The following is a 23049-nucleotide window of genomic DNA, read 5'->3' as shown; positions in this document are numbered from 1 at the left end:
TCTCTCATGAGCAGCACTCCAGCCGGGCCAGGCTACGTGTGCGCGTGCGCAGACGACCTGAACGCGATGATCTCACTTGTTCGCGTGTACGTTCTGCGCCTATTCTCCTGGAGGATCTTCCGCCGCTTGATAAGCTCACAGTTGAGCGGTGACGTCAGCGTGTGCGCCGCGGTTCTTGAGCCTCCCCTAGACTCTCGGACGCGGACGCGCAGCCACTGGGAGATCCGGACGTCTTGTTTAGACGCGCCACCTCTAGACTGGAGGCGCTACCTTGACGGGTCCTTTCCCGCCCCTAGGATCCGGCCTCTGCTCCTCCCCGTGTTTGTGCGGCGCCCGTTGGCCTGGCGGATTCCAGCGCAGAGAGCCTGGACTTGTAGGCATAGCAGCTCCAGAGGCGTGCTGGGCTGAGTGAGGGCCGGCGAAGGCCGGCGGGAACGCGACCAGGGCTATGCTGGGCAAGGATTACATGCTGGCCATCATTCTGGTCAACTGCGATGGTGTGCACAGAGGATCCAGATGGGAGGGTCGGGAGCTGAGGGAGGACGAGGGAGCGCGAAAGGCTACCTTAGGCTCAAAGACAGGGAGCCTGTCTTTAAGTTACTTGCGTACATATGTCTTGGGATGAGGACCAGAGGACAAATGAACCCAGATCTTTGCAATGCAATATCCAAGGTTGGAGGCCTGGACCTTTAGACTGGACCTTCAGCGCAAATATTGTCCCTTTTGGGTCGGAGGAAGGGTTATGACAGTGTAATTCTGAGTCCACAAATAAGCCCTCCCTCTCCAATCCTATGTTCCTGTAGATGACTTGTGGGGGGACCAGAGTCTGGAGGGGGAGCCAGGCCTGCCCCCTGGCTGGAGGAAGATCCGCGATGCTGCAGGTACTTATTATTGGCATGTACCCAGCGGTAGCACTCAGTGGCAGCGTCCAACCTGGGAGTCAGGAGATGCAGAGGACCCAGGCAAGGTAGGTGGAGTGTGAGGAGAGGGCCTGAGCTCATGTGTGGACCTAAGCCTGCCACACTGACCTAGCCCCCTCTCTACAGAAGACAGAGGGAATCTGGGGACTTCGGCCCCCCAAAGGGAGATCCTTCTCCAGCCTGGAGAGCTCGCTGGACCAGAGGTAAGGGGGATAGGCCAGGCAGAAATGAAAAGCTTGGGGTTCCATAGCCCTCAAAGATGCAGCTGGACCTGTTAGAGTCTGTTTTCCAGCCCAAGTTTTGGGGTGGCACAGTGGTAAAGAATCCACTTGCCAGTGCAGGAGATGGAAGAGCCATGGGTTTGATCCCTGGTTCGGGAAGATCCCCTGGAGGAGGAAATAGCAACCTGCTCCAGTATTCTTGCCTAGGAAATCCCATGGACAGAGGAGCCTGGTGGGCTACAGTCCGTGGGGTTGCAAAGAGTCAGAAACTACTGAGCCACTGAGCACACACACATACACGCTATGTTCTTCGTTCTGTCCCATATTCTTGATTCTCCCAGTGTTTTGTTCCTTGATCCAAGCTCTGTTTTTTGCTGTATGGTTGTTTTATGTATTATGGGTCCTGACCTGTCATGTTCTACATCTTGCTGACTACCCTACCTTCTGTCCATGGAGGTTCCTATCCTGTGTTCAAGGGTCTTCTTGTCCTGATTTGGGGCACTGGTCCACATTTTGTACCCTGCTGCATGTTTGTAAATTTTATTCTAGGTCCTGTGTGTTGAATTTTTCCTCCATTTCTAAGCCATGCTCTATATTATGCTTATTGAATATGTCCTGGGCCCTGTCTCCCTCTGATTTTTCATTTGGGACTCTATATTCTGCTTCTTATCCCTTCTTATCTGCTTCTTATCTTGTGCCCGTCAAGTAGTCTGGTTCTCATCATTGTGCCTTCTGTAGGAATTGTGGTCCTTTTACGAGCTCTGCTCTATTCCAGTAACTCTCTGTCCTGGTATGGTGAAGAATCCTACATCCAGAGAATGGAGCCAGGGGCTAAGGTAGTGACTTAAGCCTGAGGGCCAGCCCAGGACTTTGGGGAGGGTCCCCAGGGAAAGGTCAGGGGTGAGATTGGGCTGAGCAGAGGTGATAAAGGGTGAAGGGAGGTCTCCAGAGGGTTTATATATGTGGAGCCTGTGACACCGCCCATCCTATTTCATCCTACTTCCCTTACTCAGGGTCCTTCTGTCCTTTCCTTAAACCTGTCAGTGCTTTGCAGTCCGCTCTCTGGGCTGGGTGGAAGTACCTGAAGAGGACCTGGTACCAGGGAAGAGCAGTATCGCTGTCAATAACTGCATCCAGCAGCTGGCCCAGACCCGTAGCCGGAGCCAGCCCCCAGATGGTGCCTGGGGTGAGGTAAGCTGGCTGACCCTTCAAGGTATTCTACCTAGCATCCAGCAGAGGTGGCTGTCCCTGAACTGCCTGTTCCCCATGGCAACCACCTTCTTCTCAGCTCTGGGCTGACCTCTCCTTGGCAGGGCCAGAACATGCTGATGATCCTGAAGAAGGATGCCATGAGCCTGGTGAATCCCCTGGACCACAGTCTGATCCACTGCCAGCCTCTGGTGCACATCCGTGTATGGGGTGTGGGCAGCTCCAAGGGCCGGTGAGGACCCCCTGCATCATTGGAAGTGAGAGTTGCTTCTCCTTCCCCCTTGCAGGCTGTGATCCCCACTGATGCTCATTCCCTGTATTGAACCCCTGGACACAGGTCCTCTGACATGGACCCAAGCTCTGCCTCCCCTGCCTGATCCAGCCCTGGTTGGGGAGGGTGGGCTCCAGCTCAGCAGGGACAGACGGGGGAGAGTCTGAGAGGCTGGGCTGATTGTCTCCTGTGCTCCCACATGCTTCTGGAACAGTGACAGGTGAGTGACAGCCAAGTGCCTTGAGCTCCAGCCCTGATCTCCCTGTTCCATCCCTGCGTTAACTCTGACTTCCAGCCTCCTGTGGGCACTGCAGGGCCCCCACCCCTACCCCAGCCCCGTCTCCAGTCCTGCCCTACCCCCATCTCTGACCCTGCCAGGGACTTCGCTTTTGTGGCGGGTGACAAAGACAGCTGTATGCTCAAGTGCCATGTGTTTCGCTGTGACGTCCCTGCCAAGGCCATTGCCAGTGCCCTACATGGGCTTTGTGCCCAGGTAAGGGCCAGGAGTGGGGCAGGGAATGTGGGTATGGAGTTGGGTCTGAAGCTGCTAAGGTGGTTGGGTTAGGGTGGTATTGGCTCCCTTACCTCACTTCCCCCTCCCTTCACCGCATGCTAGCTGCACTGTGTTTCAGATCTTGTCGGAGCGAGTGGAGGTCAGTGGTGATTCCCCTTGCTGCTCACTAGACCCCATCACCCCTGAAGACCTGCCTCGACAAGGTATGGGGGGGCAGGGCTACAATGCAAAAGCAGGCTACTTTGGTGAAAGATGGGGAAGGGAATATTTAGTACTTCTCTGCAGATAGAGGACTTCTGAGGTATTCTTTTCCCAGGGATCCCAAACCCTAAATTGGAGGAACATCCATGGCCTTTTTCCTGCTTGCTCCAGTTCCCTTAGAAGGGTGGAGAAAGGGGTCATTGAGAGAGTACCCAGACCAACTTGGTGTATATATTTCAGTGGAGCTACTGGATGCCGTGAGCCAGGCTGCTCAGAAGTACGAGGCACTGTACATGGGGACCCTGCCAGTCACCAAAGCCATGGGTGAGAACTGAGTGGGCTGGAGGGCTTGGGCTGTGTAAGGGAAGTGGAAGGTGGAAAAGGAAGGATCTACCACCATTTCTCAGTGCTCCCATGGCCTTCTGTAGCTTGGGATGTATTGCCTTTCTCTACTGAGGATTTGAAGCCTGGCCCCAGCTATTCTGTTCCCATCTCTCTGAATCCTAAGTCAGTGAGAGGGGCTTAGACACTCCTTGCAGATCCTTCTTTACACCTGGGAGACACTGAGGTGGGCATTTCCCCCCTAGGCATGGACGTGCTGAACGAGGCCATTGGTACGCTTACCACCCGTGGAGACCAGGATACCTGGGTCCCTGCCATGCTCAGTGTGTCTGACTCTGTTATGACTGCACATCCCATTCAGGTACCAGCCAGAAAAGGGTGAAGTTGGGAGCTGTGGAGGGGGGGCAGGAATGCTAAGGGGTTATTGCTTGCTTTTGGAAGTGCTCAAGGAGTCCAGCTGGTATCTGACCCTTCAGTGACTAGGCTTGATTTGGGCAGGCAGAGGCTGGTGCAGAGGAGGAGCCACTGTGGCAGTGTCCTGTGCGCCTCGTGACCTTTATTGGTGTTGGTCGTGACCCACACACCTTTGGTCTCATTGCCGACCTGGGCCATCAGAGCTTCCAGTGTGCAGCCTTCTGGTGCCAGCCCCATGCAGGGGGACTCTCTGAAGCTGTGCAGGCGGCTTGCATGGTGAGTTAGGGGTGGAAATGGGTGGACGGGATTGCCCTGCAGCTGCTCTATTCTGTTCACTGGGGTTCAGGATTAGCAGCCTCTCCAGAGATTACAGACCAGCCATGTCAGGGCTGACTGTGGTTCAGGAGTATTTTATTTTACCCTCACACTGTTTTTAGTAGGTTTTAATTGTCAATATTTAAAGGCCAGGACATTTCACATAATAATAGCTATTCCTGTTTTTCTTTAAATATCAGAAGCTCTGACACTTGGGTCCATATGTGTACATTTCAGCATTCAGCTGAAATTGTGTAAGGGCTGTGCCTTATAGGGTGAACATTCTCTTTCCTGTTTTCTCTTATTTAGATGTTTTCTGGTATCTGGGCATATGAATGTGGGACATTTGCACTCAGTTCAATTCACTTACTCACTGAAATATGAGTAGTTGCCAGAACTCAACCATACTTGACCCTGGGAATTCAGTGGTGTGGAAGGCATGGCCTTTTCCTTCACAGAACAGTTAGGTTAGAGCAGAGATAGATGAGAAGGAAGTTGTACATCACAGGATGATGGAGGCTTTGGCTCCTTCAGAGGTTCACGGAGGCTCTCCGAAAGAGGTGATAGAAAACTGAGAGTTGAAGGTCCAGAGAGGGAAGTTATCCAGGTGAAGGGGAGTGGTTTCAAAGATGTGCTGTCAAGTACAGGGAACCCCAGTGGTGAAGGTGAGAGGGATGTCAGTGAAAGAATGTAGTTTATCTGGAGTGCACGGAGGGCAGGTGGGGGAAGGGTGGATGGAATGAGAGACAGGGGCAGAAAGAGTGGCAGAATCCAGGTCACAGAAGAACTTACAGGGTAGGGTGATGAGTTTGTTTCATCCTGAGGCACGTTGAGCCGTTGAAAGGTTTTGAGCAAGACAGTGAAGTCAAGTTTGTAGATTGGAAGATGACTTAAACTACAGTATGGGTGTAAGATTTGGAAGACACCAGAGAAGTAAGAAGACCTTGTAAAACCCTGTTGAATTCAGGAGAGAGAAGAGCAGGGCAGTTTTGCACTGGGACTGGGTTGTAGAATGTCCCCTTGATGAGGGACTCCACTTTGCCAGGGGCCAGTCCCCTGTAAGGAGAGAGAGAGAAAGCCAGCATAGTGGTAGGTATGGTTAAGAACACAGGCCCTACAGTCAGAACTAGTTTTGAATTCCATCAATTTCTGACTGTTTCCTTGGGTAAATCATGTATTTTCGTTGAATCGCCCTTTCTCATTTGCAAAATGGTGATTATTAACACCTGATTAATAACTGGATCAAGTAGAGTATACAAAGAACTTAACACAGCGTCAAGCTTTCCTTAAATGCTCAGTAAATGCCAGGTTTTAGACTTTTTGTTATTGAGTTACCTGTGAATGTTGTAGGGGCTCCAGACGTGGCAGGTTACCCGCTTCTTTCCTCCTGACGCTTTGTCCTGGGGAAGCTTTCAGGGAGTCCAGGGGCCGGAAGGAGCTGGGTCCTCACATTCCTCTTCTCCCTAGGTTCAGTACCAGAAGTGTCTTGTGGCCTCCGCAGCTCGAGGCAAGGCCTGGGGTGCCCAGGCCCGCGCCCGCCTGCGGCTCAAGCGGACCAACTCTGTGGACTCCCCAGGAGGTCCCCTGCCACTTCCCCTGCTCAAAGGAGGGGTTGGGGGTGCGGGGGCAGCCCCTCGAAAGCGGGGTGTCTTCTCTTTTCTTGATGCCTTCCGGCTGAAACCCTCTCTGCTCCACATGCCCTAAGTTAATTGGGGAGGACTGGGGAAGGAGGCTCTGGGTCCACGCCCAATTCTGTACCCCTTCTTTCCCCAGGGGCCTGTAGCCTCTCACCTTTTGGAGCCTTCTCTGCGTGCCCCACTGACACTTGCTCACTCTCTATTGCCCAATTCATTGTTTGTGTGGGTGATTGAGAGGCCCTGTACCACAGCCTAGGCTGCAGGCTCTCCTTTCCCTGGGTCCCTGTGTTCCTTGCCCCTGTCCAACCCTGGACAGTTGGCTCTACCTCAGCAACACTTTATAGCAAAATCAGTACAAATAAAAATTCCTCAGTGACCTCACTGGATGTAAGTATATTGGGCCTGGGACAGGGTTGGGAGTTAACAGCCTGTATGAGATGAGTGTCTATATCCGTCCTTGGTGTTGGTGGCAGCTGCTAGTCACATAAGGGGATGGGAGAGTTGGAAATCTGCCTTCATTTAACAAGTATATTTCTAAAGGACTTCTCTGTGCTAGACATTAAGGTCTTCATTGGAGGTGTAATCAAATAGGGGCTCCACCTTCTCAGACTGTCAAATAAACGAAAGTCAAGGACTGAAAATAACATGCAGTACAACTGGGAAATGTCAGAGGGTTGTGGGAGCTCAGGTGAGACACCTCAGAAGTACTGGTCTGAGACACTTCAAGGTGTATTAGGCTTCCAGATAAATATATTCCAACCAAGAGAGTGTAAACGTTCAGGGAAGTAGACAGAAGTTCTGGTAGTCCACTTGGCTAGATCACAGTAGGGCATATAGGGGGCAGGAACTTCTGGTGGTGTAAACTTGCTCCTGAGAGCAACTGTGATTTGGAGAGGGAACCTACAGGGGACTTAAGCTCCTAGAGCAGTACCTCCTGGAAAACAGCCCCATTTCGTACCATATAGTCAGCACTCTCGAGTGTTAACTAGCTGGAATAGACGGAGTTGGAGCAGGGTCTCGACGGCGGTTTTCAGCGTTCCTGAATTGTCCAACCTGGAGGGCTCCAGGAAACTTGCCTGTCGGGGGCGTGTCCCAGCCGGCTGGGTGCGGCCGCCCCGGAAATGACGTGATGCCCCGCTGGCCGTGCGGAAGTGGAGATGGCGGAGCTGTATGTGAAGCCGGGTGAGCGCGGCGGGTGGGCTGGGGAGCTGGGTCCTCCCCCGGCCTAGGCTGGGGGCGGTTACCGTGTGGGATGCGGACCCTCTGTCGCCCCGCCGGGCTCTCTTCACACGTCTTCTCACTTTCGTAGGCAACACGGAGCGCGGCTGGAACGATCCGCCGCAATTCTCCTATGGGCTGCAGACCCAGACTAGCGGACCCAAGCGCTCGCCGCTCACCAAGAGGGTCGCCGCTCCCCAGGATGGATCCCCCAGAGGTGCGTGAGGGCCCTGTGTGCCGAGACCCCCCGAGAATGGGCTGTGCCGTGGATAAGCTTGCCCCGTGAGCCTATTTTTCTCTTCTGAGGACTTAGGGAGAGAGGTTGGAGTCCCACAAAGGGGCTCGGTTCAGGCCTTTTTCTGAGCTCATCTGTTGCCCAGGTTTGTCTCCAAAGAATCTGTGCTTTCGTCCTAGGTGACCTCATCCAGACTTACGGTTTTTAATATAGTTTTTGTTCCCAAATTATTTTCAAATTGTTCCAAACTTGGATCTTTTCTTGGAACCCCATGGTGGTACACCCGTTTGTATTTTCTACCTCGTCACTGGACTACATGATAAGCATCTCAGACTTAACGTGTCATTCATCAGTATCATCTACAGAGCACCTGCTGTGTTTGAAGGCAAACTAGACAGCAGTGAACAAGGCAAAAAGTTTTGTTTTCTTGGCGTCCACAGTATAACTTTGGAGAAAGATGAAATGGTGGTAAGGACTCTGCAGAGAAATAAAACCGGGTGATGTGACAGTGATTGGGTAACTAAGGTATCTGAGGGGCTGACATTTAAGCTGAATCCTGAACGATCAAAAAGGCAGTCACGCAAAGATCAGGTGCAAGAGTATTGAGATAAGTTTGGCAAATTTAGACTAAAGGAATATCTGATGGCTAGAGCATAGTGGGCTAGGGATAGAGTTGAAGATGATCTGTGGCACTGAAAGGGCTTCCCAGGTAAAGAATCCGCCTGCCAGTGCAGGAAATTGAGGAAACACAAGTTCAATTTCTGGGTCAGGAGGAGCCTCTGGAGTAGGAAATAGCAACCCACTCCAGTATTCTTGCCTGGAAAATTCCATGGACAGAGGATCCTGGTGGGCTACAGTTCATGGGGTTGCAAAGAGTGGGACATGATTGAGTGACGACTGATGTGACCCTGAATAGGGGGCTCAGATTCAGCTCTTTTCACCCCTCTATTATCCACACCTATAACACTGCAGAGTTATATAAGTAAGTTTCTTAACCTTATCACTACTGGCTTTTTGGGCCAGATCATTTTTTGTGGGGGATTGTCTTGTACATGTAGGTACATTGTAAGATGTCTGCAGCATCCCTGGCTTCTACTTGCTGGATACCAGTAGCACCCACCCACAATTGTGACAATCAAAAGTGTCCCCAGATGTTTGCAGGCAAAATCTCCCCAGACTGAGAAACACTGATTGACTTACATCTTTGATCACTGTGTTTTGCTTTGTGGAAAACAGATTTTAGGGAAGAAGTAAAAAGAAAAACTATAACATAGGTAAAATATAATGATAATTTGGCCAGGGGTGGGAATACTAGAGGTAGTAGTAATTGGATGGATATCGGTATGTTATGGAGAAAGTCGGTAGGAATGAGTAGATACAGTAGGTAAGGTGAAAGAGGCTGTGTAACTTACATTTTTTTTCACTTGAGGAGCTGGACGGTGTTCATTGATATGGGATAACTGGGTTCTGGCAGGGGAGAAGAAAAGCAAGCTTTCTGTCTTGGCCATGTTGAATTTGGGCTGCTACTTTGGGGAGAGCTCTGGGCCTGAATTACAGAAATGTGTCATTATCATATGAATAGTATTTGATGTCATGAACTTGAGTACAAAAAGTAAAGACAGGATTCAAGACAGAACCCTAGGGTTCCCTAGCATTTCAAGGTTGAACAGAGAATTAGCAAAGGAGGCTGAGAAACAGCCAATGAAGTAAGAAAAGTAGAATTACTCTGGGAGAGAGTAATATCTTGATTCAACCCTGATGAATGCTGCTGAGAGGTAAGATGGAGAAAAGGGACCACTTGATTTGACAAACGTAGCAATCACTAGTGATCCTAACAGAAGCATTCAGGAGTGATGAGAAATAGGGCAGTACCTGAGGATGGAATGTGAGGTAAGGGAGGGTTCTGTATGCTGATGGGATGGTTTAGTAGAGGGAGAACTGATGACACAGGGGAAAAGGGCTGACTGCAGGAGGAAAGCCCAGAGAAGGCAAGAGAGGTGGGTAGAGTCCAGCTGGAGAGAGGGCCTCTGAGAGGAGCGGGAGCCTTTCATCTGTTAGAGGAGAGCAGCTCCAGGTACAGTGGGTAGGCAGAACTGGTGGTGAGAAGATGAGGGTTCCTGTTTAATGACCTTTATTTTCTTGGTGAAATATGAGGCAGGGTCAGAAGTAGACATCGAGGAAAGGAAAATAAAGGGAGAAGGTAGAAAAGTTTATAGGTGATAAGATGTGAAAATAATTGTTCTGAAGAGGAGAAAAACAAGACAAAGTATAGGATTTCCAGGCAGTGTTAGATGTTTTTTAAAATCTGTAGCTATGAATTTAAACCCATGTTCCCTGCATTTGAAGGCAGATTCTCAACCAGGGAGACCACCAGGGACGTCCCTGTAGCTATATGAATTTAAAGGGACTGATTTTAATGCACCTTGAAAATCTGAGTAACTGAGCTAGAGGGTTAGGAGGGGTGGGCACTGTTGTTGAGAACAAGGTAGATGATGAGAGGCAGAAGGAGAGTGGTCACTGGAGGTGAGGTCAAATTAACAGACCAATTAGATCAATTATCATCCATGTGCATATTAATACCTGAAAGTAATTTTTGACTTCTTCAGTATTCTCATTTTTCACAGTGATTCTGCCATCGTGTCATTAAAGTCAGAAGCCAAGAGTCAATCTTGGCTTCTTTCACCCCCGTTCCATCAAGATTTGTTCTGTCTCCTCCTAAATAAATCAGACCACCCCATTTCCCCTTGTCTACTCGCATTTTAGTCCATGCCAGCATTCTCTTTCCTGGGTTGTTGTTAACCTCCCAACTGGTGTCCCTGCCCTTCTTTACCTATTCTCATCAACTTTTCACAGACCGTACAGAGTGAATGCCATAAAATACAAGTTTAGTGACATCACCCCCTGCTTTTATAAACCTGGCGATGGTTTCCCGTTACCATTAATGGAGTAATAGCTCAAAACCGGGCTTCCCTGGTAGCTCAGTTGGTAAAGAATCCGCCTGCAATGCAGGAGACTCCAGTTCGATTCCTGGGTCAGGAAGATCCCCTGGAGAAGGGATAGGCTACCCACTCCAGTATTCTTGGGCTTCCCAGTGGCTCAGTCGGTAAAGAATCCACCTGCAGTGTGGGAGACCTCAGTTTGATCCCTGGGTTGGGAAGATCTCCTGGAGAAGGGCATGGCAACCCACTCCAATATTCTTGCCTGGAGAATCCCCATGGACAAAGGAGCTCGCAAAGAGTTGGACACAACTGAGCGACTAAGCACAGACAGCTCAAGACCAAACTCCTCCAAAGTCCTGCAGGGTCTGGACCCCTGCTTACCTTTCCAGTGAAAGCTCATAATTTCTCAATGTTAAGCCACACAGGCCTTTTTTCTGTTCCTTGAACAAGTCAGGACTTTTCCCTTCTCTTGAGGACTGCCCTTACCTCTACCCTAGTACCTGGTTCCTTCAACTCTTTATGACCGCATCTATCTCATCCAAGTTCTTAACTATCTGAGCACTTTTTGCTATCACACTTGAGCAGCTGTACCTATATTCTTACACTTAATCATCATTGTAACCTAGTGAAATAAGTGCTGCTACTGTAATATCCCCATTTTATAGAAGAGGAACCCAAGCTCAGAGGTGAAAGGTAACTTGCCAAATGTCACATAGTGTTGAGTTAGGGTAAACTTTGATATCACCTTAGAAGGCCTTCGTTGAACACTCAGTCTAGGTAGGGTCCTCTACTACTATTCTGATTTACCACAGCATCCATTTTTATTTATTTGTACCCATTTAAGCCATGTTTGCTTGATTCTGCTTTATCTTTTCAGTCCCCACCTCAGAGACATCTCCTGGGCTCCCCCCAATGGGGCCTCCACCTCCTTCAAGTAAGTCTTCCAGACCCCCCCCATTTGTGGGGAGCTGTCCTCCCTCCAGAATGGAGCCCATGGATTCCCCAGTCGTTGAGTCTGAGACTCTGCTGGAAGATGTACTGAGACCTTTGGAACAGGCATTGGAGGACTGCCGTGGCCACATAAAGGTAAGTGGGAAAGGTCCCATCAACAGCCATATGCAGGTTTGGCTCCCAAAGGTAGACCCTCTGTCCCTATGAGCAGTCTTAAAGGAAAGTAGAGTGGTGTTCACCTCTTTGGCCCTTAGAATCCCATGGACAGAGGAGCCTGGTGGGCTACAGTCCATGGGGTTGCAAAGAGTCAGACACAACTGAGCGACTGACACTTTCACTTTCCTTATTACAAAGCAGCACTATAGAATTAATTTTTAACCATCTGAAAAACTCCAGAAATTTAAAAATTCTAGCCATACACACATTTTCCTTGAAAAGAGATCCATAGATTTCATCAGATTCTTAGTGGGGCCTCTAATGTTTGCATAAATAACCATAACTCAGAACTGAGTGTAAAGTTCCTGGGCCAGACAGAGCATGTACTGCCTACCCTGCCCCTGCAGGGCTGGCAGCACTGACTTGGAGGGCGCTTCTGTCTCTCAGAAGCAGGTATGTGATGACATCAGCCGACGCCTGGCTCTGCTGCAGGAACAGTGGGCTGGAGGGAAGCTGTCAACGCCTGTAAAGAAGAGGATGGCTCTGCTGGTGCAAGGTGTGGCAGGGTCCCTTGGTATAGCCTAACCCCTCATCCTGCCATGGTTGTCCGAGTTGGACTAGGTGCTGAGATTTTGACTGATTGGGGGAAGGGGGAGGAGTGGCAGCTATATCTTTGGCTCCAGGTTGCTTGCTCAGCCCCTCTCTCTCCTCAGAGCTTTCAAGCCACCAGTGGGATGCAGCAGATGACATCCACCGCTCACTCATGGTTGACCATGTGACTGAGGTCAGTCAGTGGATGGTGGGAGTTAAAAGATTAATTGCGGTAAAGAGGAGTCTGTTTTCAGAGGAGGAGGCCAATGAAGAGAAATCCATAGCCACAGCTGAGCAGAACCAAACTGTACCAGGTGTCCAGCACAACCTGTGATCCTGTGGGTTCCCCAGACTCATCTCACACCATCGCCTGTGCCTTGGCATGGGAGGTTTCTCTAACTTGACTCCTTTTTACCACTGGGGAGACGGTCTGCCCATGGGGAACTCTGGCCTGACCCATCTCTGGGGGATGGACCACAACGACGTTGCTTGTTACCATACCATATGCGTTTCAATAAAAACATCTCAATATAGTGGGCCCTAGGTAGGAGAGATGAGCCCTTCCTATGTTCCCTCTGGTGTCCGTGAGTGCTCTGCTCCTTGTTTTCCTCTATTCATCATGAATGGCCTTGCTAAGCATTAGTACATTATCACCTGCCACTCTCCCCCAAATTACATGGAAACATACATCCCTTTCTGGACTGAGTCATCTATGTTTGGATGACTTTGTTTCAACATGGAAACAGAGGCTCAAATAGCATGGGGAGATTTTTTCTCTCAAGAGGAGGAGACTGCTTATTTGCATTGCATCACCCTTGACGTATGTAAGTGCTACAGAGATTATAACATAGCTGTATAAATTGAAGGGGAAAAAGACCAGATTGCTGCAATATGGGAACATGATTTTTCCCCATGGGGGCAGGGGAGGGGGAGCAGGATTATGACTCTTTATCTGACTCACCAAATAAGCTGCTGCCTCGGTTTGGGCCCTAAGGTCTTCTAACACTTTGAGGACAACAGAACCAGGTGGAAGGGGCCAGGAGATTCACATCATGCTGTGAGAAGGGAGAGTACAGGTTTTCAGTGTTGGAATAAGGTTGGTACTTACAGGTGGGAGGCAGAAAAGGCAGGGGTGAGACCAAAGAAGGCTGTAGGCTGGAGCAGTGCCTCTTGTTTCCTGCTTTGAAACAACTAGGGAGGGACTGCTAGAGAGGCTGATTCCGGGAAGGGTGCTTCCTGGAAAGGCTGGTACTGCTCTTGGCAGGGGTCAGGCTATTGCTGTTTATGGTTTGGCAGCTCCTATGGCCTGTCCCCAAAGCCTGCCTCGGGGTCTAATTGCTGCTGAAAGTGGGCCCAGAGGGAGCTAGGAAGGGACCTGGGACCTCTGATCCTAACTAGGTTTGCTGGGGCCCTTACATTATGGCTGAGCTGGGAAGATCAACATTGAGGAGAACACTGGAGCCAAGGCATTTCTTTGAATGTTTACTAAGCAGTCAGCAAGTGACATTCTCCATTCCCCTGGCCCAGCCTCAGCTGGAGCCAAGTGCCAGGGGTTGGGAGGAGTGCCTACAGACCAGAGAGAAAGTAGAGCTAAGGGCTTGGCAAGTTGCCCACTCCTATCCCTGGTCTAGCTGCCTCAGACCCAACACGGAGGCCCAGAACCAACATATCACCCCCTTCCGGATTAGATGAGGCCAGCAGGCCTTTGGATACCCCAGAGAAAGGAGGTAGCGGCAGCAGCATCACAGATTCCTCTCATTCCACACATGGTCATCTGCACTGGATTAGATGTCCATTTCAAACTGTGCATCATCTGGGGAGAGAAAGGGCAGGAGGACTGGTTGCTGGGCTGGCAGTCTACAGCCTCAGTGTTGGTTTAGACAGCCCCCTCAGAACTGACCCCTGCCCCCAATCTACATAATTGAGGTTTTTGGGTTCAAAGCCATATTAAAATTTTAGGGCCTGCTTTCCTTACCGGGTATCTCTTCTTCTGTCTCCTTCTGCTCTGTCAGCTCCTCTAGCTTGGGGGGTGGGGCTGTTGGAGGAGCCGTGACCCCGGGAATCTGAGGAAGGCAGCAGGGAGGCGTCCGGGCAGTGGGCGAGTTCTTGCACTCCAGCAGGAACTTTCGGTCGTAGATGATCCTGGTGCCTGTCAAGGGGTAGGGACTAGGTAAGAGGCAGGAGCTTGGGTACAAAGCTGTTTGGGACCCCAGGCATGGGTCTTTTAGGGGCCAAGGGGTCACATCTTCCTTTTTCTTAAGGGCTACTGCTCTGCAGCCCAGTCAGGATCTCAGCTGACTAGCCCTCACAGCACTTGAAGGCTTCTGGGCCTAACCAAGATGTGTCTGAGCACCATAGAGCAAGTGGGGCACCCCAGCTGGTTGGGCTTTTGGTTTAGGGGCGCTCAAGAACTTCTGGAGGTTCCGGTCCTCTGCTGGCTCCAAACTTCACCTATTTGGTTCAAAAGGTAGGGCCTAGCCCTTCAGCCTCAGTTGGATGAGGAAGCCAAAGAACAGATGTGAAGGCTAGTGCTGCCACCTGGGCTCGGACAGGGAGGGGCAGTGCTCCTCCTGTGAAACCCAGGGACAGGCTCTTCTCATCCTGACCCCTCCCCCCAAGTCCTGTCAGGCTCAGCTCGCCCAGAGGACTTGGCCCCTGCCATGTCTTCACAAGGCCTTACCCTCTTCTCACTCCTCCCCTTTGCCTGCGTGGCAGGAACCCCTGAGTAGGTATGATTCCAGGCTGCTCCACCAATCGTCCACTAGGCAAGCCAGCCAGCGCAGCGGCCTAAAGCCCCTGCCCTCGACTGCCCCCACCTCCAGCCCCTGATCCCCACCACTTGCAGCTTTGCAAAACCTAGTTGCTTCCTGCTGAGGCCACACAGCCAAGGGGCCAAAGCTCCTGCTCTTGCTCCCAGGCGGCAATACTGGCAGGGGTAGGTGAACAAGGAGCCCAGAACCCAGGCCATAGTGATGATTTCTGCCCAGAGTCACCCAGAAAATAGGCACAAGGCCATGTTGCATCACTTCGAGGTTTTAGGGAACCGAGCTTAGGTTCCAAGCACCCACCCCGCTAAAAGCTAGAACCTGCAAAGGGGCCTGCAGACAACTCCAGGCCCGCACCTCCCCTCCCACATCCCGCGACAAGCACACGCAGGCTGCCTGCTGCCTGTCGACCCTGGCCCAGCCCTCTGACCTCCGGGGGTAGTGGCGTATAGCGTGCCCCCCGGCGTGGTGCTGTAGCAGTTGGGCAGCCCTTCCCTGCCCCCAGGAATCGGGCAGCTGGTGGATGAGGACATAGCGAAAGGAAAGAGCAGGAAGGCAGCGGCTAGTGCTGAGAGCGCAGAGTCTCTGGCAGACTCTGTCTACCACGTGCGGCCGCAGCCACAACACCGGGACGACGTCACGCCGGGGGCGGGCCAGCCGTCACTCAACCCGAAGATTCCGCCCTACCCTCGCGGTAGCAAGCCCCAAACTCAGCGAAAGTTGGAGAGAACCCCGGGACTCACAGCGGCCTCCAGTTCCTTTTGGCCCCAAATAGGCCAGTCTGCTTTTGCCTATGAGCGCTGCAGCCATTCAGTCATTTACTATTTACTGTTTCCAGCGGGTGCTGGGAACGCGTGAGGTATGGCACACGTTTTTTGCTTGGATTCATCCATTCCTCTCAACAGTTGGATAGTAAGACACTATTAGTTACAGTTACAAGTGAGGACACCAAAGCCCAGTGAGGTTAAGTTATGGTTGGAAGTCACGGATCTTGTATTAGGAGCGGGAGCTGGGATTCATACTTGAGTGTGTCTGATTCAAGTGTGTGCCCCTAAGCACAGCTATTATGCCCCCCATTAATCAGTTTCAGTACAGGGTTAAAGTGCCTTGATGGCCTGGTGCACAATTAGTTGTGGAATAAGTGGACTGATTAAAGGATGAATAAAGGTTGGAAGATACAATAGGCCTGTTCTTTGATCTCTGCCACAGCTAACCTCAGTTCACTTCAATCTCTCAGTCGTATCCGACTCTTTGCAATCCCATGGACTGCAGCACACCAGGCTTCCCTGTCCATCACCAACTCTTGGAGCCTACTCAAACTTACGTCCATTGAGTCGGTGATGCCATCCAACCATCTCATCCTCTGTCATCCCCTTCTCCTCCTGCCTTTAATCTTTCCTAGCTAACCTCACAACCTCAGAAAACTAAATAAGGGCTGGGGGCTGGAGAGGAGGGCTTGGTTTTTTAGCCCTCTGGCAAGACAGATCTGGCTTTTTTTTTTTTTGCCCAGTCTCCGAGCATGTAGGATCTTAGTTCCTCAATCACGGATGGTATCCAAGCTCCCTGCAGTGGAAGCACTGAAGTGTGGGGTCTTAACCATTGGCCCAAGAGTGGCCTTTGAAGAGATTTTTTGATGTAGGCACGGTGATATGAAAGGAAGCAAGAGAGAGATGGTGAGAGAGTAAGTACTAAGTCGAGTACACTAAAAATCTCAACTTGATCTAGTTTGCTGTTTGGCTTCCTCAAAATCAGTATACCCTTCACTAGTGTCCCCCTTCTCCAGCCAATTAATTATAGGCCACCTGATTTCATGCATTTATCAGTATTACTTCAGCTCTGGCTTCACCAAATTTTCCTTCAGCTCTGATTTCTTCACTTATTTTTTTTTTAAAAAAAGATGGTATTTTACAAGTCATTTCTTCTCAAATTTTACTGTACACATAAATCATCTGGAGATCTTACTAAAATGAAAATTCTGATACAGTAATTAGAACTTGAAATTCTAGGTTTTTAATAAAATCCCAGGTGATGCAGACCCTCAGGTTTGCATGTCCTTAGAATCACACTTCAGGTAGCGAGGATATGTATGTTTTATTGTTCTAAAAAGGCTTTTGAGCCTCTTTTAAAGTGGTATATGCCTGAAAGAAGGGTTTTAACAATAAAGTGCTGGAGCATAAGGCTTGGGATCAGATTGTGAGGAACCGTCTATAATAATTCAACTTTTAAGCAAGGTAAGTAGTCTAATGAGGGGAGTGAGAGATGGGATGGAGCATGGTGAGACTGAAGGTGTAGACTCCAGCCTAGTGAAATGGGGTGGGCAAGAAGACAGTGGCTACGAGGATGGAGAGAAGTGAAGGGGATCCAGATACACAGAGGAGTAAGGATAAGGTGATTGATTTAAGGGTAGGGTGGGAAGGAGATAAGCTAGGATAATTCCCAGTCTTCTGACTTGAGTGTCTTGGTAGTTTATAGTACCAACTAATATAATAAGGAAAACAAGGGGAGGGACATATATTATATTGGGGAGTATATAATGTGTGTGGAATGTTCAGATGGAAAACACTGGAGAATGTTAAGTAAGGAGCCAGATGTACAGGTCTGAAGCTACAGAGGGAGAACTCAGCTAGTGATTCAGATTTAGGTGGAGTAAAATCTAAGGCTGTGGGATGAGATTCCTTGGGGAGAAGATACACCAAGAGACCTGGGCACATCAACATTTCTTTAAGGGGTAATGGAGGAAGAGGATTTCACCAAAGGAGACTGAGAAAGACCAGTGAGAGCAGGAGAACTAGAAGACAAGTGTCAAAAAGGTTATCGAGAAGGATCAGTATAGAAGAGAGGTCTCCCATCTCTTCTATAAAACAACAGCAGCAGTTAGTACTACTATAAGACTACCACCAGAAGCTTACTTTTCTTGAGACACTATGTGCTACAAGGGTTGGGGAACTAGAGAATAGGTAGTTGGGTTTTAGAGAGAAAGCCAGATCCGTCATCCATTCAACCTGCATGAAGGACCAAGAAAGAGTTTAAATCAGAGTGTTTTGTCAACACTTATTGACCATTAGAGTATAGGAGCTTTAAAAAGAAAAACAACTTAAACTCAGAGATCTGATTAAACCTGTAAGGAAATACCAGGTCTCTGCCACCAGGCAAATTACTTTGAACTAACATCAGTATCATTAAAATAAGACAGGAAAAGGTGAAAGCAATCACAAAATAGGTTTGCAATCTCATCATTAGATTTATGATCTTGTTTTCCAAATTAGGTCTTCAAGCTCAGGCTCCTGTCTTTATTGGAGTGGTGTTAACACACTTAAGTTTTGGATATTCAACCATTTCCTATAGGAGAGAGTGAAGGCAAAGTAACCTGTCAATAACATTCACACATGGTGACAAATCTTTGAGCATGAATAGAAAATGCAGCATTATTAGAGCCCCTCACCCCAGGACAGGGTCCACTGGGAAGATGTCACAACCAGCCACATTTCTTGGTAGAAGAGCTCTAGGACTAGTTAGAGAACAAGATGTTCAGAAGCTGTTTTCATACAGTTTGTTTGCCTCTTCCTAGGTTTACAATGTGGTACAAAGGTCTTAAAACAGTGGGACAGAACCATGTATACTAAGTACTCCTCCCTGTCTGGCTTGAAACTCTAATGTGATCAACCTTTCCCCTTCTAAAAGCCACCTCAAACTAAGGATGGTACCTCCTATACTAATTTTGAGGTTGGGAAGACTTGGTCAGAATTTACAAGATGGAAACTATAGTTCCAGGTCCTGAGATCTCTTACCTCTGGTTAGGAGAGGCCACCATTGGCTGTCCAACTCTCTTCTTCGGTCTGGTTAGCTGAGGTGATGAAATTTCCCCTTTGAGAGCAGGGACTGAAGGAAGCAGACTGGCCTATAAAAGGGCAAGTCAGCACACTGTAGCCACAATAGGTTTAAAGGGTCTTAAAAACATCAATACTGTTATTGGTGGTGGTATTTTATTTTATTGAACACTACTTGAAATAGGTAGGTTCAGAAACCTTGATAATACGGTTTTATTTCTTGAATGAGCTGTTATTCTCATAGGGTTTGATCTATGCCTCGGCAGGATGTTCCTTTTATTTTTTCTTTTTTTCCAGCAGGATGTTTCTTAATGACTTGAGGGCTCACTATCGGTGTGCAAGGTTTTCTTCTGCCTCCACTAAATCCCCAAAATCAATAATGGCTCTCACAACAGCAGCCTTTTGATTCCATGTAAGAACAAATGGTAGGGGCTCTCAAACCTCAGCAATGTATCAGCTTCTAGCAGTCCTATACCACATATTCTCATTCATGGGACAAGTAAATCTGCTACAACTAGGAGACCCTTTTGAATTCAGTTATACTAAATTTCATTTTCAGATGAGGAAAGTGAAGCCCAGAGATGAGAAATGACTTGCCTAAGGTCACACAGTATTGAGTAGCAGAAATGAAAGAGAACTTAGTTTTCTGACACTTGTTCCACTCTACCCGCTCTGCCTCCCCGCAAATCCCTTGTATATTTGAAAGTAATTAAGTTCTTACCTGAGCTAGGTTTAATCCAAGGTTCAGGTTGGTAAAATAGCAGTAAAGTAATGCCAGGAAGAGGCAAGACAGAGGAAGAAGAGATTATAGCAGGCAAAATGTAGTGGGGAGTAGGCTACTGGGATTCAAATAGAAAAGAAGGCAGTACAGATAAGAGGGCAGGAATGAGGGTATCCTAAATAACTGCTACAAACTGCACAGCTGCTATTTGTTCCTAATCCTCCTAGGGTTTTCTCATAATTGTATCCTCTTCTTATGGGTTCTAGTTCCTGACCTGAGATCAAGTTTCTCATTCTGTTGTCCTCAGGGTGTAGAAGATATTGGAAGAGCTCTTCCAAAAATTCAAATCTACTTTAATTAGTTAATATAGAACACCACTTACTTTTTGTCCCACTGAATAATTTACTTAATATTATCTCTCACTATATGTTTCATCAAGAGTAGTTCCATTCATTTCACTAATATTAGGTGATTTTTTTTTTTTTGGTTGTTATTAGTGGTAATTGGAAACAGCAAGATATGTAGGTGATCCTAGGGGTCCTTTGTTCCCCTCAAGGTGAGGAGGTCTCTTGAGACTACCTGATGTGGTTATTAAGCACTACAAAGGGAATAGCTTCAACACCAGTGATAATTTCTAAATCCAATCAAAGTAGAAAATAAATCTTTCATATGTAATATGATATAGAAGACAAAAGAACCAGGTATGTCTAACATAGAACAAACATGGTGTGTCTCATCTAGTGGTGGCTCTAGGAGGAGGGCAGAGAAGATCAAGAACTCCTGTTGGTATGAGAATAGAAAAGTGCTTCTGGTATGGCTCTGCTCCTAGTTACTATTTTTCTGTGCAACCTTCTTTGCCTTAAACTGTGTTCTGGCTTCTCTATCAGTCTCCAACATTTTGTGTTCTTTTTTAGATTGCTTTTATCTAAGACCAAGTAATTCAACCACATTACAACAGGAACAAGTTGATGACTGTTCTTTTCATTGGGATAGTGTTTTTCTTCTCTATTGCATCAGATTCTTGGCATAGCCTATAGTTTGGCCAAAGCAATCCATTCCAGGGTTCCTGAGTTTAGCTTGTTGACCATATTGGCTCTTCATGAAACTAGCTCAGAATTAGTCACATATTTATAAACATTCAGCTGATTTGACAATACAACAGAATTACATGAGTCACCCAACCCCCTCCTATGTCCCAACTCAAAACTTAACACACCTATAACCAAAATAAATCTTTAGATTAAAAAGTCAGGAAGCACAAAAGGAATGTGAAGAGTGATCTGGGTGTCTTAAGTTTGTTCAGTGTCATCTGACTGAAATCCTATTGTTCTTATTAACATACTCATGATCCACAAAGAGCTAAACCTTTTAATGGCCTATCTGCTAAAATCAGATAGGATACATTACAGGGGCTTGAAACATTCTCGCTTATAAAAATATATGCAAGATAACCAAAGAACAAGGAATGTTTAACAGAGTAACTATACAACTCATTCTAAAAGTGCTTTTGCAAGGCAATCTAAGAATGGACTCTAAAGTGTAAAATGTGAGAAGCCTATTACAAATATAGTATTAGCAACCTGGTTCAATATGATTGTGGATTGGGCAGAACCTGCATGACCACTGAAAGGATCACACCCCACTTCTAAACACTGTTCATCTTTTTATTGAATATTCTGGTAAATATTTCACATTAATACAGGCTACATTAAGTAGAGCCACTATATGACAAGAAATTTACTCAACTTTTTCCTTTTAAGTATGTAAACAATTGTACATGTATTTACCACCCTAAAAGGTTGAAATATGTAATCATCTAATTCTTTTCTGCATACAAGTAAGCATTCAGTATGTTTAGCCCAAAGCACTAATTTCAAAATGGCTAAACTAACCAGAGAACATAATCAGGTGGTTAGGAAATCAATTTGTTCTTATACAATGGGCAATCAAATTTCCATTGCTAAAGCCTCAGAGAAAATTTCTTAGGCATATTAAAAAAAAATCCCCAGGGTTCTTCCAAGGTCAAAATTTCTCAAACAAGGCTAAAGAATAAGACCTTCTAACTTAGTTGACATATTTGAGATGCATGTTTCCAATATGAGGTGCCCACGTGCCAGGCCAAATCTGAAAAGGGGGAGGAAAAATTGGAATTTCTAATTAGGAATCTTTAGACATTTACAAAATGAATATATAAATGCAATGGCAATTCACTGTTTCTGCCTAGAAAGAATACAGTACATGAAACAAAATGTTAAGTAGCATCATCTTGATATTGAAAAACTTAATTCAGATCAAGGTGGTAAGATGTCTTGACTTTTGATAGTCAGAATTTGTATTACCCAAAGAATTAAAAGGATGACATGATAAATCTGAAAAATAAAAGAGCATTAAGTTTATTTTACCTGCTGGGCATCAGTGCATTCAGTTGAATTTTGAATAACTTTTATCATAGGATTCCAAGAAGGATCTGGGTTGTGAAGTCCATTAAACAGAGGGCCTCCTGGAACATCAGCAAGCTGAGGATGGGAGGGAATTATGGTGCCTCCATACATGGAAATTGGTAGACCCTAAAACAGCAGAAAGGTGTAACCATGAAGTGAGTGTAAATGATGATTCCATAATACCAGCATAGATCTCTCTCATTTCCCTCCATTCAAAGAACTCCAGAGTATGTAGTATGTATAGCACCACTGTACAATGTTGAGAAACCGAAAGTAGTTATCTACATCAGTAACACTTTTTCAATGAGAATAGAGAAAACAACTAAATCCAATATTCAATGATTGGGAAATTTCCAATATTTTATGAACATATAATACCCCAACTTTCCCACATTTTAGATTTACTAATAAGCTTGTGGAAGCACAAGCTGGAATCAAGATTGCCGGGAGAAATATCAACAACCTCAGATATGCAGATGACACCACCCTTATGGCAGAAAGTGAAAAAGAACTAAAGGGCCTCTTGATGAAAGTGAAAGAGGAGAGTGAAGAAGTTGGCTTAACGCTCAACATTCAGAAAACTAAGACCATGGAATCCAGTCCCATCACTTCATGGGAAATAGATGGGGAAACAGTGGCTGACTTTATTTTTCTGGGGTCCAAAATCACTGCAGATGGTGATTGCACCCATGAAATTAAAAGACGCTTACTCCTTGGAAGGAAAGTTATGACCAACCTAGACAGCATATTAAAAAGCAGAGACATTACTTTGTTAACAAAGGTCCGTCTAGTCAAGGATATGGTTTTTCCAGTGGTCATGTATGGATGTGAGAGTTGGACTATAAAGAAAGCTGAGCGCCGAAGAATTGACGCTTTTGAACTGTGGTGTTGGAGAAGACTCTTGAGAGTCCCTTGAACTGCAAGGAGATCCAACCAGTCCATCCTAAAGGAGATCAGTCCTGGGTGTTCACTGGTAGGACTGATGTTGAACCTGAAACTCCAATACTTAAGCCACCTGATGCGAAGAGCTGACTCATTTGAAAAGACCCTGATGCTGGGAAAGATTTGAGGGCAGGAGGAGAAGGGGATGACAGAGGATGAGATGGTTGGATGGCATCACTGACTCAATGGACATGGGTTTGGGTGGACTCCGGGAGTTGG

At 47.5% G+C, this 23049-nt stretch overlaps 4 protein-coding genes across 15 annotated transcripts in view; 2 read left to right on the top strand and 2 right to left on the bottom strand.

The window, feature by feature from the left end:
• Nucleotides 1–137: 137 nt before the first annotated feature.
• Nucleotides 138–6425, top strand: APBB3 (amyloid beta precursor protein binding family B member 3). Of its 4 annotated transcripts, XM_081501038.1 has the most exons (13): nucleotides 138–497; nucleotides 804–967; nucleotides 1047–1123; nucleotides 1917–1977; nucleotides 2186–2332; nucleotides 2455–2582; nucleotides 2836–2841; nucleotides 3000–3114; nucleotides 3254–3338; nucleotides 3577–3660; nucleotides 3924–4039; nucleotides 4177–4368; nucleotides 5875–6425. In XM_081501038.1, the coding sequence occupies exons 1-13, from the start codon at nucleotides 449–451 to the stop codon at nucleotides 6109–6111; spliced, it is 1461 nt and encodes a 486-aa protein (XP_081357164.1). In that variant the 5' UTR covers nucleotides 138–448; the 3' UTR covers nucleotides 6112–6425. The 4 variants fall into 4 exon arrangements, with proteins under 4 accessions (XP_081357164.1, XP_081357163.1, XP_081357162.1 ...); XM_081501037.1 differs by lacking the exon at nucleotides 2836–2841; XM_081501036.1 differs by lacking the exon at nucleotides 2836–2841 and having other exon boundaries at nucleotides 2979–3114.
• Nucleotides 6426–7197: 772 nt separating this feature from the next.
• Nucleotides 7198–12677, top strand: SRA1 (steroid receptor RNA activator 1). Its single transcript, XM_081501046.1, has 5 exons — nucleotides 7198–7226; nucleotides 7354–7479; nucleotides 11314–11522; nucleotides 11991–12099; nucleotides 12257–12677. The coding sequence occupies exons 1-5, from the start codon at nucleotides 7202–7204 to the stop codon at nucleotides 12466–12468; spliced, it is 681 nt and encodes a 226-aa protein (XP_081357172.1). The 5' UTR covers nucleotides 7198–7201; the 3' UTR covers nucleotides 12469–12677.
• EIF4EBP3 (eukaryotic translation initiation factor 4E binding protein 3) lies at nucleotides 11812–15543 on the bottom strand. Of its 3 annotated transcripts, XR_014056926.1 has the most exons (5): nucleotides 15330–15511; nucleotides 14110–14283; nucleotides 13848–13947; nucleotides 13096–13189; nucleotides 11812–12066 (listed from the first exon to the last, which is right to left on the bottom strand). XR_014056926.1 is itself a non-coding variant. In XM_081501051.1 (3 exons), exons 1-3 carry the CDS (start codon nucleotides 15430–15432, stop codon nucleotides 13919–13921), a joined length of 306 nt encoding a protein of 101 aa, XP_081357177.1. In that variant the 5' UTR covers nucleotides 15433–15543; the 3' UTR covers nucleotides 13604–13918. The 3 variants fall into 3 exon arrangements, 1 of the variants encoding a protein (XP_081357177.1); XR_014056925.1 differs by lacking the exon at nucleotides 13096–13189; XM_081501051.1 differs by lacking the exons at nucleotides 11812–12066; nucleotides 13096–13189 and having other exon boundaries at nucleotides 13604–13947; nucleotides 15330–15543.
• A 5547-nt stretch (nucleotides 15544–21090) lies between these two features.
• The window catches only part of ANKHD1 (ankyrin repeat and KH domain containing 1), a 109330-nt gene continuing 107371 nt past the window's right edge, over nucleotides 21091–23049 (bottom strand). For all 7 annotated transcript variants that reach the window (XR_014056922.1, XM_081501004.1, XM_081501005.1 and 4 more), the window contains 2 exons: nucleotides 21850–22014; nucleotides 21091–21571 (listed from right to left, as the gene is read on the bottom strand). Coding sequence is in view for 6 of the 7 variants with exons in the window: in XM_081501004.1 (XP_081357130.1) it covers nucleotides 21512–21571; nucleotides 21850–22014 (225 nt within the window). In the remaining variant the exon portion in view is untranslated. The remainder of the gene's footprint in view (nucleotides 21572–21849; nucleotides 22015–23049) is intronic.

This window comes from Giraffa tippelskirchi, chromosome 6 (genome assembly GCF_054371585.1).
Source record: "Giraffa tippelskirchi isolate mGirTip1 chromosome 6, T2T-mGirTip1v1.2.pri, whole genome shotgun sequence".
Lineage (NCBI taxonomy): Eukaryota > Metazoa > Chordata > Mammalia > Artiodactyla > Giraffidae > Giraffa > Giraffa tippelskirchi.
Note: the sequence above shows the minus strand (reverse complement) of the source record. Positions and strands in the feature narration are given on the sequence as shown.